This window comes from Musca domestica, unplaced genomic scaffold (genome assembly GCF_030504385.1).
Source record: "Musca domestica strain aabys unplaced genomic scaffold, Musca_domestica.polishedcontigs.V.1.1 33, whole genome shotgun sequence".
NCBI lineage: Eukaryota > Metazoa > Arthropoda > Insecta > Diptera > Muscidae > Musca > Musca domestica.
The window spans coordinates 9,272,410-9,288,479 of record NW_026712312.1 but is presented as its reverse complement, the minus strand read 5'-3'; the positions used below and the strand labels follow the sequence as shown (position 1 = coordinate 9,288,479).

At 32.1% G+C, this 16,070-nt stretch overlaps 2 protein-coding genes and 1 long non-coding RNA gene across 6 annotated transcripts in view; 1 reads left to right on the top strand and 2 right to left on the bottom strand.

The window, feature by feature from the left end:
* Positions 1-16,070, top strand: part of LOC131803726 (uncharacterized) — a 117,645-nt gene that overhangs the window by 80,312 nt on the left and 21,263 nt on the right. The gene's annotated exons all lie outside the window — the stretch shown is intronic.
* LOC101888282 (uncharacterized) lies at positions 385-6,975 on the bottom strand. The gene is made up of 4 exons (XM_005175440.4): positions 6,491-6,975; positions 6,037-6,180; positions 3,499-4,253; positions 385-3,428 (listed from the first exon to the last, which is right to left on the bottom strand). The coding sequence occupies exons 1-4, from the start codon at positions 6,647-6,649 to the stop codon at positions 1,187-1,189; spliced, it is 3,300 nt and encodes a 1,099-aa protein (XP_005175497.2). The 5' UTR covers positions 6,650-6,975; the 3' UTR covers positions 385-1,186.
* LOC101890787 (fasciclin-1) overlaps positions 9,083-16,070 on the bottom strand; it is a 60,800-nt gene continuing 53,812 nt past the window's right edge. For 2 of the 4 annotated variants that reach the window (XM_059125342.1, XM_059125344.1), the window contains one exon: positions 9,083-12,314. In XM_059125342.1, coding sequence (XP_058981325.1) covers positions 12,301-12,314 — 14 coding nt within the window. In that variant the 3' untranslated portion in view covers positions 9,083-12,300. Of the gene's footprint in view, positions 14,263-16,070 lie in introns of all 4 variants that reach the window. The other 2 variants (XM_059125343.1, XM_059125345.1) reach the window with 1 other exon arrangement.

Genomic DNA, 16,070 nt, shown 5'->3' with positions numbered 1-16,070 from the left:
ACCTAAAGTCTGGTTTGAAGATGGAATATATCGGTCCACTCCTTCTGGTACCTTCCCACAAAGGGTCAAAATTTTGAATATCAATAAAAATCATAAAACGCGAAATTACCATCCGATTCCATTCAGATTTGGCGCATCCCAATATTTCAAATATTTTCTTCTGGTACCCTTCAGTAATCTTGTCCATGTTCACCTTACAATACTCGATACCAGAATCCGACAAACGTTCTTCATATCGTACTACTCGGTAATTACATTTTATCATTTATTTTTATTAACTTAAATCTTCCTGCTAGCTTAGTGTTTCCGTTTTTATAACAATTATATAATAAATGCCCGTAGTACCCCCTCATGTTAATTTTATGTAAATCATAAAAAACGATCTTCTATATTTTATATAATTCATATTTTGTTTATTCTTTGTTTTAACTTTCATTTGGGATGTGATATTTTCTTTTTTTTAGTACTTTTCAAAGGTACTGAACTTTACCTTATTTATAACAATATTTATTAAAGCCAGGAGTTATTATTGATATAATACACAAAAACATAATCTACAACTACAAAACTAAGTGATTTGTGACATTAAACAATATGTATATTTATTTGAGAAAATGGCATGAACGGCAAAAATAAACTGTGAAACAAAAACAAACAAATGGGAATGGAAATCTCACGGCACGATACGTATAAAAAAATACTAAAAGATTTTAGGGCATAAAACTAAATAAATAAAAAAAAAACTTGTTTCACAACTCTTGCCGATCAGCTATTTACGATGGGTTAGACTATTACTATGCTTAAGGTACATTCATATAAAGTGTCATTTACTGACGAAATGATATATACCAAAGTTACCAATATTCAAGTTTTTTTTCTTTTTAATTGTACATGTGAGGAGAATCTTCAGAAGTATTTCTCAATCATAAAAAGAGGTTGTATCTTAATTGGAATGGGATAATAATTCAAAAAATACTTTATATCATAGTTAGAAACTAAATTTCGAATAGACACTTTAATAATAATCAATAAGATATTGTGAAATCGAAAATTAGAAAACTCAATTTTCAAAATGTAACATGAAATGCGAACTGCAAACAAGTAATGTGGCGAACCTAAGGGAGCAACTAATTTGTATAGTCTTCTGCATAATACGAAAATGTATTGTTCCATTATAGTTTTTTTCTTAGTTTTCCAGAGCATTTCTTAACAAGGGATCTCGTCTTCTAGCTCTGTTCTCGGCAAGTCTTTGCATTAATGTTATTCTTTTCTTGGGTGTCGAAGGCGGTGATGTAGATTCTAAAATGTGTGCGCCATTGGGCGGCGAACTATCCATTTGTTGTAGAACGTGTTCATGTAAGTCTTCCAATGGGTTATCAATGACGGTGAGAGTAGGATTTTTAGGCGGCGTAGTCTCGATGTTCATAAAATGTATTGAAGACTCGTCGCCAGCAAGACCGTTTTCTTGTGAGGAATGTGTCGGCGAATTTTCAGAATTTTGAACTTTGTTGCAATTGTTTTCGAACTTTTGTAGTATCGAATTAAGAGGACTGTGCTGTAATGCTAGTAAAGGCTTCATTTTGAAAGAAGGATTCGATTTCTTGGCAAACTTCTCCAGGAATGAATCATCAAAGAAAGTAGATTCCAGGCGAGCCACTTCTAGTTCGGTGGCTTCTATAACGGGTGCATTTAAAGAATCACTACGACAAGGTAACGATAGACGAGGCCTCATTAGTGGCCTCTCAGCAGGTAGCTCCGGCAATGTAGACGGTGCAGCTAAAGCCTCCTGGACCACATTGCGGTATATTCGAGCAGCATAACCTTTGACTGATTCTTTGTTTGTGGGTACAAGGGGTTCGGTTCTAAGTCTGTAGGGTACAATTTTAATAGGTGGCGCCAAATCTGCGGATATGTTGCCCTTGTTATCCGCCATTCCAACAGTATTACGCCTTTTCAGGGCAATCCTAATTGTTTGTTCTCTGGGTTCTTCCTTCAGACTGGAGAGATCATAAACAAAATCACTATTAACTGTTTTAATGCGATTGCGAATGGGTCTTCTTTGGCCCATTTCCACTTCGTGCGATAAGGCTTTGCGTAGTTTCGAACGCACAGCTTTGCTGATACATTTTGCGGGTGAAGCTCGAGCTTCAATCTTGATGGGGCTTTCAGATTCGGGATCTTTTCTCACGGCTTCATCTTCAGGCAAGAATTTCTCTTTTTTACGTTTTCCTTTGTTTTCATAAGTTTTCACATCGTGTCCAGCTGTTTTTGTCATAGTGGGTCCTGCTTCATTGACTACCACAATGTCGTGTTCCACATCATCCTTAGAATATTTGACGTCATGCATTGTTACAAATTCGACTGCCATTGACTCACGTTCCCCTTGCATTTTATGCACAAATGACAGATGATTAACAATGTCATAACGTCTGAAGGCACGATAATCGCATAAGCTGCAGCCGAAACGCCGTGCTCGATAGTGAAACATTGAGATGTGTCGGCGCAGGTTGCTCAATGCATTGAACTGTTTGTTGCAAATCTTGCAGCGACATGTCAGCTGCTTGGATACAGGCACTGTGCGAAAGCCCTTTGGTTTTTTCTTTGGAATCTCAACTTTTGATAATGTCTCCATTGCAGATTCTTCAGACATTTGTTCCTCACCATCGGCTTCTTGTTTCATTTCGGGATACATTTCGTTGGTACTGCATCCATTTTCATGTGGAACGTTTCCCGCCATTAATTCCTGCTGAGTATCTTGTTGCTGTTGTTGTTGTGTTGATACCATAAGATCCAGTGAAACTGTTTGCAAACCCTCACCAAATGTTTGTTTTTCCAAATTTTCAAACATTTCGTTTATGTCGGAGCCATTCGTAGCATGTGTGGAATTTGAATTGAACTCATCCTCGTGTGGTTCTTGTTTAATGTTGACGCCATTCAAATGATTCGCATCGCAATCATAAAAATAAGAAATAAGACCATGGTTTGGGGTCTCTTGTTTTGATATCAGCGGTTTCTGATCGACAGTTTTGATTTCAGGTTCATTGTTTTGATTTTCTTCCACGCTTTTGTCTAAGATTTTGTTACTTTGGTTTTTTAGTTTGGTGTGAATTTCTTCTTTTGTTGCTACTCGGATCTTGGTTTGTACTTCTTTTTTAACGGCAGTTTCGTTCTTTGCAGAGCAACTTGCTAAATGGGTCGCAAATGCGGCCCTTTTCTCGAATGTGTGTTGGCAATATCTGCATGTCGATACGGGTTTACCATTCGGTTGCGACAAAACATTTTCATTGTTGCCATTTAGCAAGTCTTTGGTAGAGTCCAATTGTAGGCCCTTTAATTCACGACATGGCCCCTTTACTTGGACATTTCCGATTTGAATACGTTTTTTCAAAATTGATTCCCGCATTTTACGAATTCTTTTAAGGGGTTTCCTGGAAAAGAACCAAATCACACATCGCTATTAGAAAAGTTGGGGAGTTGATTTGATTTAACTTTACTTACTTGTGCTCGTTGGCCAAATGCCTTATAACTGCGGCAGGTTGCAGGAATGTCAACGAACATGTTGGACATTGGAATACATATGTCGAGGAATTGTGTTTCTTTTGTATGTGGATATTTAAAGTTTTCTCGGTTTGAAAAGTCATCTGACACATCTCGCAGGTTACCTCTGGCTGTTGTTGCTGTTGGAGATCTGCAAGTTTATCACTAATAGCTAAAGTTTTTAATTCATTTAGTGAGTCCAGAGCTGTTACTAATGATGACTCCTCACGCGTGTCATTTGGTAACAAGTTCACAGTAGTTGCAGTTAAAAACGAATTACTGACTATGGCCTTGCCATCCGGTCCTATCATGGTCTTTTGATTGGTAAGGAGATTATGAACTTCGTTAACCTCAGTCCTAATACTGTCCTTGGCATTGAACGGTTTAAGAGTTTGATATACAGCTTGGGTTGACGTCGGAACGGACTCCAATTGCAAAATCGGATCGTTTTGTTCTGGTTTAAGCTGTTCCCCTGGCAATTCTTGTTTTTCTTCTGGCCCAGTTGTGGGCCACTCGTTTCGTTTAGAATCATCATTTTGATCTTTAAGTGTTTCTGTTGATTTTATTTCAGTACGTCTAAGTCGTTCAATGACTTTGCTTAAATCGCGTGATGACGTTTTTGTTGGTATTGGTGATGATCCAGTACTGCGACTTTTACTAAACCACGCCTGAGAACGTTGCTCTGTGGGTTGTATAATAACGCTCGAGTTGTGATCCTAAAAACAAAAAAATTGTGAATTATTAATAAATGGCTTTATATAGAATCGTATAACCGTAAAATTCAATATTAAAATTCTAAATATAACGATGTTGACTCACAAGGTGTGTGTTAGATCTGTGTTCATGGGATGTGAGTGAAATGAATAATAAAAATAAAGTGCACTCTTCGCGACAAGAGACCAGAAAAGTATTTAAAACAACTTTCACTGCCAGGGTTTTGGCTCTAATGAAGTTAATTTTAAGTGACTTCCAAATTAGTTCTCGTGTATTTTATTTTGGTACAGAATTATAACAAAATGTATTAAAAAATATTTTAATGATAATGCTTATTTTATCATGATACGATATTATGGTTCTTAGAAAATATACTCTAGGAAGTACTTTTCATGGCCTGTACCTCCGCTGTAAATGTTAACAGAGTTTTAATAAATAATATGGTTTTGACCTTAAGAATATAATAATTTTATGGTATATAATAAACACATTTTTAACAGCTGTATTTGCTTTTTAATTTTCCGAAAAGTTATTGTATTCATAAAAGTTAACAATAAAAGTAATATTGGCTCAATAAAATGATGCACACATCCTTAACCTTGACAGCTAAATACCGGACATGAGAACATTATTGAGTATATTTTGTAAGACCAATAGCTTGAATGAATAATATGTATAAATTGACGGGCTACAACAATATACCAGACAAATAGGCGCTCAATAAAAAATAATATATTTGAACAAAGTAAAACTACAACTGAAAATATTTGTCCAAATTCAGTTTGGGATTCCAAGAGAAGTGGAAATAGTCCAACCATCCATATACGGAGATACACATTTTATGTTTAATATGAGTATGAGTTGAAGAAAAGTTGTGCAGGGCATTGTAATCATTAACCGGGTAGCTTAAAAATATCTTGACAAAATCAGACATTCAGCACCAAAGGTTGCAAGTCCCTAACAGTTTTAAGGCAAATAGCCAATGTATCCTTAGACATTTATGTCTGTCTAAAAATGTTTTCGTCATTCTGAATAGATGGAAGACGAAACAAACACTGTTAGATGGCCGGAATAGCATTCAATCCAATTTGAATAAGTTACACATAAATTATTTTTTTTATAATGTACTACATGTGTGTAAGTAATTATTTTCAAAATCGGAATACACTGACTACGATATAAATATCAATTGCACATTTTCACATTCTTCTGTTTCATTTTGGCCGATATTAGACAAAACGTTCGTTCTACACCATACCTTTAACATCATCAATTACCCATCAAAAATTCTAATACACACATATGCAGGCACGTTATTTGCTAGCATAGATTGGTAGCTGTTCGGTTTTGATTCACAATATTAAACTATAAATCACTTTCAACAAATTATGTGTATCGGGGGGAGAAGACTAAATTAGCACATTATGTGAGTCCACGTCACTGTTTTGAACTAATTAAAAACGAATTGAAACACTTTTATGGAATTTTCTTTGAATAAATTACATTATGTAACTTTTCTTCATTTTACCCCTCCGATGTTTTTTTTTTTCGAAGAAATAATATATACCTATATCCATTACAAATGACGGATGCACTGGGTACTCCATTATATATCTATGTACTATGTAGGTATATATCCGCCATTTTATTCTTTGCAATTGTTTTATGAACTGAACATTGTAAAAAATAAGATTTTTTTAATGAATCACTCACTCATTTTATCACTTTAGCCATTCTTTCTGGCATTCCGCTCAGCTCAGAATGGTAATAAATGTTACAACTTACCGAATAGGGTCGCTGATTTCCCTCGGCGGACAATTTGCAGTAGATGCGTTTGTGGCTGATAAAGTTGACCAAACTGCGAAACATATTGCGACACACATTGCACTCGTAGATGATGGAACACTCATGTAACAGCAAGCGACGTACCTGGAGTAATGGATGGGCGCAGCACACATGTACACGACGACGGCAAACATGAAATAAAGTGGTAGAATAGAAAGAAAAGAGGTCAGCCAATACTAAAGTCTGTGACAATGTTTTTATTTTCCGAATCTATTCCATTGGTTATGCACATCTCAATCCATTCATCCATCCATACAAGTGGATGTGTACACGGTCATAATTGTCGAACATGAAGCTCAACATACTGAAGAAGGTAATTAGCAATAGAGAATACAGTCCATTGCTGTTCACCCCGACCCGACTCTCTTCATGTCTATCAACCGCCAAAACTTACCTCATCAGTACCATTCTCATAGGCTTTCTTCGCCTCCAGGAATCCGGTGAGGGCCGTTCTCATCGGCTGGCGCAACAGACTTATATCTTCTGTCATTGCCATTTCATGGAACTCGTTCGCCATCTCCTCCTTGGCTATCGCGGGGACTTTGGTATCCATCAGCTACCTTTCAACTAGCACGTACGCACGTACGCTTTTCTGCCTTTCAAATGTCGTCGAATGTGGCTGAGTGACTGACTGACGGGCTGTTTGAGAGCAAACTGTATTGTTTCCGCAGCCGTCTTGTTGTTCTTTCGATTGATTGAGATTTTAGGATGTTCCGTTGAAAGTTATTTGATATTTCCGTTTCACATTTTGATTTGTTTCATTTGTTAACAATTTGTTATTATTTTATAGTTTAATCTGTGTAAAGCAACACTTTAAAGCCGTAACAAAAACACAATTCTGTGTCAAAGAAAATAAGTATTCACTCAGTTGGTGTAGCGGCCAGGGCGGGTAAAATCTCGCCTGTACTGCAATGGTACTTTCAATGTATGTCAATTTTACATAGATTCATTATCATTTATTCTCAGGTGAAATATTTTCGTGGAATTATCTGTTATTACGATTATTATAGAACATGTTTTGAATAATAAGATCCATTTACGAGGGATGTAGAATGAAAAATAATAAAAAAAACTTGTTTTTTACATTAGGTAAATATAGACATTATTGTTATAAAAAGTTACGGTGCGCGAAATGTTCCTTCTCTGATTGTGATGACCGTTGTTGAAGACCTGTTACGATTACTAATTCGATAACCGATAATATTTATAATCGATTAACGGATTTTTTTACTAGGTAACACCCTGTTTCTGGTGTTTTATCTTATTGCCTAAAAGTAGGCAACAGAAAATATGAATGGTTGAGTTTGTTTATATTTTCAGTGGCGAGTGTTGTCTTAATTGGCTAGAACAATAGCAAAACTACATTTCAGGAACTATCGGGACGAGATCTTGTTAAAGCAGAAGTTAATCAGTCAAGCTTAAAAAACTTAATTCCGAGAAAAAATAGTATTTTAAACAGGAAGAGGAAAGGACAAAAGTAGTTCGAGGCTAACTATATAATACCCAACACTACTAGGCATATTTAGAGAGCTACTAGTAAAAAATATTCCTTTATAATGAGAAGTTGTGTAAATCAAATCGAAAGCGAAAGAAAAACACCATTCCGAATGTGTTTTTCTAATTTTAAATATAACTAAAAAAATCAAAAAAATAAAAAATAGTAATAAAAATAAAAACTCATCCCGAAACAGGCCTTTAAATATGACACAATTTTTATTAACTTAATTTATGGCCAGTTTTTTGAACCGATATCACACATTTGGTGCGCATATATTGAAATTGAAATATATGAGCGTGTACAAAATACTTTGTACATACTTTTGAGTGCGGTTGAGGCGCTGGGAAAATCTAGCAATAATCAATAAATATTCGAAAATTAAATATTTCCCAGCCGCCATAAAACACCACAGTGAACAATTCGGTGATCTTGTGCGCTGACGCAATGTGTGAGATAATAAAGGCTATGATCCACACGCACAGATATCAATGCGCTCCGTAGATGCACAAGACCATTTGAATGAAATGACAAGCAGCCCTGCAATGTTCTCCATTCAGTATTAGAATAGATAAGAATAATTGTGTGGCTGCGATTAGGTTAAGATAAATTTGTTTCAGTAGCACTTAAGAAATATACTTTTAAATGAAAATCAGAATTGAATCAACAGCCAAAATATTCGGTTGGTTTTCTTTTCTCATTCAGAGCGTTCGGAAAATGCCTGCTCACCATGGCCAATTAAAAAAAATAGGAATACAATCGAAATGTAGCTCTAAAACCAAACTATGGCTGCTCTAAAGCCAAATGTTAATAGGTTTGTATGACTTACTTCAAATAAATTCAAATAAATTCTTCTTTTACGGGAACTCTACTAAATCTGCATAGTGGTGTAGGGTATCGTATAGTCGGCCCGCCCGACTTTTGACTTTTCCTTACTGGTTTTATTTTGTAATGTTGCCGAAAGTAGCAACCTAACTATTATCACAAATGAACCAATGCAACTTCATTAACTTCAGTAGTTCCGTAAGGGTGGGTTATGTGTTATGTGAACATATAGCACATGTTATCATTATCGAGAGTGTATAGCTGTATGAAATGTTATTAACTTCAATAAAGTTATTAAATGTGGATATCTTAAGCCATTGTGTAATCTATTTTTTTTTGTTTCGGGCTCTAATAGAAACACTCAGAAAATAAAATCTCCCATTGTAGATCGGAGTATTATTCTATTGTATATGTTGGAAACATACTTATGGATATCTGTCCGGGTACATGGTGATCAAATGCTTTACCGTATCAATTAATATATATGTAGAGTCATCAAGGTAAAGAGGAATCGCAGTTCACAGTAGTTCTGAGGGTTACAAGTTTCGTGGAGCTTCCAATAAGAGAACATTTTCAAGAATCTTTCCTCCCAACCAAATACAGTCATTAAAACTGCAAATATTTTCCAACTTACCTCCATGCTGAAAATCTTAAAAATCAAAACAATTCTTTAGAGTTTTTAAAAAATCTTTCTTTATTGGCTTTAAAGCGTGACATTCATTTTTTTCTTTTATCATTATCAATCAGTATTTCAAATTGATTTGATTTGAGTTTAAATTTTTTGTTCTTGTTACGAATACGTATTGCATGTGGATGGCCTGTCTACAAGTTTGTTTTTTTTTTTTTCATTTTCTTTAAATTATTTTTATTAAATTTATTAATTATCTGTTTTATATAGCTAGGTGTGTAGCTACCTATTTTGTTTAATTTTTTTTGGATTTACTTAATGCATGGTTCGCAGGTTCATGTATGTGGTATAGAAAAATAAATACATTTTTATTCAACATTAGCTTGTTTTTTTGTTCAATTTGAATAATTAGCAGAAAAATAAGACGTCTTAAGCATTTTTTTGTTAATACTTTATATTGATTTGGTTTGTTTTGTATATATAATTTTTAATTTATACATAAATTGTTTTTTTTTTTTTTTTTTGTTAAATTTGCAATTTGACATTTATTAATTTTTGTTTTTAGATTTTATTTTTTTTCTTACTTATTCATATAGATGCATTCCATAAATATATGTATATATTTATTTTTATATTTTCATTAGATTTGTTTTTATTTTAAACATAGTTTGTAAATAAATATGCCTTAAGAAATAATAATTTTGGTACTGATGCCTGCAATATTGTTTTTTTTTTATACATTTATTTTAAATCCCGTTTGGTTTTTGTTTTTCATTTCTTTTGTTGTAATTATTGTTATGACAGGCGTCGTTTATTTATGTTTAAAAATATGATTTATTATTTTGGGAATGTAATCGCTTGGGTGAACATTAAAAAATCGAGCTTCCTCGTAATAGGCAAGTGGAAGATTTTAAACTTTAAAAGGGGCATTTGTGGAACTCCCTTCAAATTGTGACCTTTATTTGCATTTTTATTCAAAGGTCTTTTTGGCAGATCCCATTGCGAATTTTAGAAAGTCCACGAGAAAAAAAGTAGCCTTTGATAAAACCTTTTTGCAAATTTGAATAGCATTGCTTGAAGCCATTGTGTTGAAGCTGTTTATTATCGATGAGAAAATATTAGGTGAGTCTCGATACCATACCATTTTTACTGGAAGTTGTCTGTTAAAACAAAACCTTTTTGCAAAAGAGAACACTGCGAGAGGAGATTCTATCAGAGAGAGTTTGCAATCACTTGCAATTCTTCTCTTTCTCCTTTCGGTAATTCATATTTGGGAAAACAGTTTTAAAATAGGGCTGAGCAAAATAATGTAAAGAGATTTTTAAGAGAAAATTAAAGTTGAATTTTCCATTATATATATTATTTTAAAATTAATTAATTAATGATAATTTTTAAAGAATTAAATGACATTGATTGGTTGGTTATTTAACAAAAATTAACCTCATTTGCCACGGAATTGAAAGATTGAACACTTAGGATCATATTTTTGAGAGAACATCCAGACATTTCATTTATCTTTCGCGTTATTTGACTCATTTTAGAAATGAACAAAAAATGTCAACAACATATTTATTATAATTTTGAATAATTCTACCAGGAAGGGGGCATAGCCTCAGGTCTGTATTTCTGTAGTTTTACGAAGCTATTCTACCTCCTGGAAATCTAGACTTCCGATTGTTTTGTTTTTCCTCTCATTCTTAGTTTTTACGTGCTTCGTTTTGACAAACCAGCTGATTGCTTCCAAGTTATTGCTGGGATCCCGTCTGTTTACTTTTTTCTCATTTTTTTAGCAAAAGAGTTGTAAAACTATTTTACTCTCTCAAAAAGAAGCTGCTGGAGAATTTCAGCATGAAAAGAAACCGGAAACACGCTTTATTGAATGAAAAAAATATTCAAACTTGAGTTTTATTTAATGAATTTTTACAACAGAATGTCGACCATATGTATTACCTTATTTCCATTGAAATAGCGCCCTAGCACCATTCCCAATAATGATGTATTTTCTTTTTTAATTAGATTAGACACACCCATTATTAAATAAAAAATATTTAAAACTTGAGAAATTTTTTATCAAATTTTGCAACAGAATTTCGAATGAGGTTATTGCCTTTGAAAATGGCGCCCTAGCATCATTCCCAATAAATTCATAAATGTTTTTTTTATTGTTGTTGTATTTTGTTTTTATTTCTTTCTGTTTTTTAATTAGATTTGTTTATTATTCTTAGGTATTTGAGTTAAACATTTAGTAAGGCACTAGTTACACGTTAATCTATCTACTTTTTATTTAGTTTTTGTTTTTACGTTTTATTTCTTTTTTGTTCTAAATTTCCTGCAAATTGTGATTTAAGCTACATTTTGTCCACCTCACAAACTCAGGGCTTGATGAGTCATGTTGTCTGAGAGTGGGGAGGAGATTTCGGGGACCATCTTTAACGTGTAACTACTGACTACGGAGATTAGATCTAGATACCTCTTAAATTCAGTTGTAAATTTTTAATTCATTTTTTAAATATTATTTTTGGTTTGGTTTTATTGTTAATTAATTATTATATATTTATGTATGTGGTTTTTGTTATTGTTTAAAGCTTATTATTTAGCAATAGGTATATCAGGATACATGTATGTTTTGTTATGTTTTGTTTGTATGCAATTTGTTCATTATTATAAATATATTTAATTAATGTAGATATATTTGTTTTCCTTTAAGGGGTAGGGGGCGATTAGCATCATTTTACAATATATGTATGTATATATATGTAGCAGCATTGTGTTAGTATCATTTTTAATGGGTTTCGGTTTTATTCTTTGGGTTTTAGTTTGTTCTCACAATTTGTTTTAGCTTAATCTGAACTACAACTACTACCAAAATAGAAGGAGAGGTTGTGGTTTATTTGTTTATGGTAACTTCATCTACGTTTAACAATAAGAAAAGCTTTTAACATATGTATATTTTCAATTTTTTTTTTAATTTTTGAATTTAATTTTTTTCTTTCTGCCAAAGAACGACAAATTTTAAATCGTAAAATTGCATTTAGGAAAAATTTCAAGAGGAAAAATTGAGGAATGTTGTTTTTGGAAGAAATTGAAAAGAATGCCAATGAAATTGTCCGACTCTGCTCGAAATTTTTCATTTTTGTTTTTGGTCAGTCTATTAAGACAATGGAGACATATAGAGGGAGAGAGAAACAAAAGTTATTCTGCCTGCAGCTTGGAGTTCAACTTTGAAGTTTTTTTTCAGAACCAATTAACGGCAATTTTAACATGAACGACCTGTAATAAAATTGAAAAATTATTTCTTGTTGCTGGGATTCGATAAAATATGGGTGATATTCACGAATAGCCTGAAATGGGGGGGAGATAATTTTCCAGTAAATCTTTTCAATATTTTATGTTAACAAATGTCAAAAGTTTAGATTGCTTTAAATTCAACCCTAAAGATTGTAATTTCAAAATAATTTCAAAATCTGATTTTTTTAATTTTTTTTTTTTGAAAATTGAAAACATTTCCGTAAGGCAATCTAATTTAAACACAATTGTCATATAAAATATTATATATTTTTTATAGATTCCCGGCATGGTCGAAATGACATGAAAGTAATTGATTTTTGTTTTAAATCAAAAAACGAGTGTTTGACTGTCGAAAAACGACAAACATTTAAAACAAAGTGTCGACTTGACGTTTTTTTTCACTACAAGGTGTTCTCATGCGCATGTGTATTGCAGACAAAAAATTTCTTTCTAACGATTTGGGGAAAAGCTCTTGTTTGTATGAAAGTGAAAGACATGATTGGAGAGCATAAAAAACTAAAAAACAAAATCTGATTCAAGTAAGACATGCTTAAACCAAGAAGAAGAGGAAAAAACGGAAAGCACTGAATTTTATAATTTTGATTTTTTTTAAAGCAAACAAAACAAATATTCTATTGGAAATGTCCATCAATTCTACCTTGGCTAAATCCTGTCATCCTCCGATCCTCTTAAAACTTTAACAAAAAACAATTTCTGATTTTGATAATTGAAATAATATTTTTTTGGTATTATTTTTATTCTTCCAGCTAAACAAATAAAAACATAAACAATTTATTGCCATAAATTTGTAGATTTTTGAAAGATTGGTGGGCGCGTGTATGCTTTTCTGTGGTAATTCATTTTATTTTTTTATTTTTAAAATAGGCTTTTTACTTTTTTTTTAAACACTACATTAAAAATTAATCCTCTTTATTTAATTGGAAATTGATTTTTTTTAACTATTAAATATTTATTTATTATTTTCACTTTTATTATTATCATTTGATTGAGTTTTTGTTGTAGTTTTAGTTAGAGAGCAAAATATACACACACATCTTTTGCTTATCATTTATCTTGAGGGGAGAGTTGGATATATATATTTTTTTGTTTTTGTTCAATCCCTAAGGGTTCCATTAAATATTTATATTTACTTAGCTACTACAAAAAAAGTAAGAAATATTATTTAAGCTAAATAATTTATTTGAAATTAAATTAAAATTATTCAATGATTACAACTGCAAACGAGGAGTATGATTGAAAGTGGATAATTAATGGAAAAAAGGTGAACTATTGAAGTAATTTTTATTAAAACCAGACACTAGGTATTCATATTAATTAATATTGGTCGAACGTTTTTTTTTTTATTTTTTTAACAATATACCAAGATATTTTGCTTGGGCGTTTCAAAAAATTCGATTCTGGCGAAAAATTGTAATTCTGGAAACATAAACAATTGGGAATATTTATCTCTGTTGTCCAAGAGACTATTCGAATAAGATTCACATTCTTCAATAAACCGAAGTTATCTTGTCAAAAAAATAAATAAATAAATAAAAATAAAATAAAAAATACTTATATATTCGAATGACTACATGTGTTCTAAAGACACCCCAAAAATGTTGGTATTTTGTTTCCCAATTGACCATCCCAGTCCAGAAGTTATCCACATTCAAACATATCTCACGATATTTTTTTATTTCTAGCAAAATTATATTCAAAATTTCGAACAAAAATTTCCATTGATTTAGATATTTATCAATTCGTTACTTGGTTCTTTATGGCAAGTGTGGTTGGTTCTATTGATTCGCTTCGACTTTTCGCTTGGGACAATTTTTTATTTAATTGGTTTACAGTTTGGAGTTGAAGGGAGAGTTGGTTATTTTTCTGTTTTTTGTGGTTTACTTTGTTTTTTTGTTATAAAATGTCTAACCTATAAAAACAACAATAATAATTATGTGAAAATAAATTATTTTTTTTTTTAAATAGTTCCATAAAAATTAGCAGAAGAGAATATATTTGAAGAGTTATGGAAACGTACAAGAGAGAGAGAGAGAAAGAGAGATCGGTTGTTGTTGTTGCTACAGGTTAAAAGACTATTTCTCCGTGTTTGGGAATATTATTTACTTGCTTGCTATGCAGTGGAAATTATTTGGAAAGGTGGGGGGATGGGAGGAAGTGCCAATGTAACAAATAAAAAGGGAGTTTTTCGGGTTACAAATACTTGTAAGTACAACTAGGTTTGATTACAAAAATGAATTAATGAGAGAGCGAGAGAGAATCATGGCCATGGATATGATCATATATTGGCAAAATAATGAAGGAGATACTCTTAAGAGAATTTTAAAATAATTTTCCTGTGTTGATGTTTTACTCATGACAGAGAATGAGAGACAGCAACGCTAGCGTGGCTACTTGCCCATCTATGATGTGAGTGACTTTTGCTTTGCTACATGGAACACAGATGGCAACTGGCAGCTAACTTTGCAAATTCGTTACGATGTGGATTCAATGGAATAATGTGTGAGGTACGAAACTGGCAGGCTAAGACCATACCACCAACTTTAAGCTCAAAATATTGCATTCTCTTAACTAATCTTTAACATCATTACATATGTTTATGTTTATTTTTTTTTTAAATAATAAATAAAATTATGTGATATTAGCATGTTTTCTTTATATGATTGCTTTTATTTTTTTTGGATTTGGTTGGATTTTTTTTATGTTTTTTCTAATATAATAATAATAAAACTAAACTGCAATATTATAGAAAATAGTTTTTTATACAAAACTGGTGTTTAGTTTTTAAATTGTTCTTTATTTACTTTGTTTTTTTTTTAGTTTTAACTTTAACGGCAGTTTCTTTTATCAATTTGAAAGATTTCATGAAGGGGTGTGTTACATTGAAGGTTGCCCTAAGAAATTAAATTCATTTCAAAATAAAAAATAAATTATTATGAAATAAATTATTTTTCAAAATAAAACTAAAATTATTTTCTTTATAAAATCAACACAGTAGAACAATTGATTATGTGGAAGAAATATTCAGGTATGTGGTGGAAACCAATTCGAATTGTGAAATCGGATATATTTATGTAAAGCTAGATGCCAAAACAGGTTTTTTTTTTTTTTTTTTTGGAAAAATATTCTTAAAATGTAATTGCAATAAAAGAATTAGTGACATCTGAGATATAAGATTTATGCCAAAGCGAGATGTAAAGGTTTTCATGACATACCTAATTATATTTATTTGAAATGTACAATTCTAAAAGAAGGAATTTTGTAACTATAATTGATCATCCAGTGTAACTAGTATACACTTATTTCGTCTCTGACATGTTAAAAAATGTTTAAACGGAGAATTTTTTTCCGCTTTTAGACGGCGAAAACTAGTTAAATCTGTGCCAAATCTTATTTTGTCATAAAAATAATTTTTAACGTCCGATGTGTCATAAATAAGGGGGAAAATCTATAAGAAAGCGCTCCGCATCCAAATTTGTAATAAAATATTTTGATATGCGAAGTTTGAAGCGGAGTTTTTAACAGAGCCTACTCTTCAGTCTTCATTTATTTATTTTTTTTTTGTGGCAGCGCTTCCGAGTCACTCCTGTTTGAAAAATTAAAGTGGGAACAGAATCGCTCTAAATAGAGCAAGAGTTCTCTCTAAGAGTGGATATTTTGTTTACTGATTTGTGTGTGTAATAGCAAACGGGTTTTGATCAGACCCAAAGAGTGAAGCTC

What these genes read in the sequence shown, in the direction of transcription:
- LOC101888282 (XM_005175440.4), bottom strand. Translation starts at nt 6,649, where the DNA reads ATGGATACCAAAGTCCCCGCGATAGCCAAGGAGGAGATGGCGAACGAG. An exon ending in GAAATCAGCGACCCTATTCG is followed by an intron (nt 4,254 to 6,036) that starts GTAAGTTGTAAC and finishes TTTTGTTTTTAG; the next exon opens with GATCACAACTCGAGCGTTAT. An exon ending in CATTTGGCCAACGAGCACAA is followed by an intron (nt 3,429 to 3,498) that starts GTAAGTAAAGTT and finishes GTTCTTTTCCAG; the next exon opens with GAAACCCCTTAAAAGAATTC.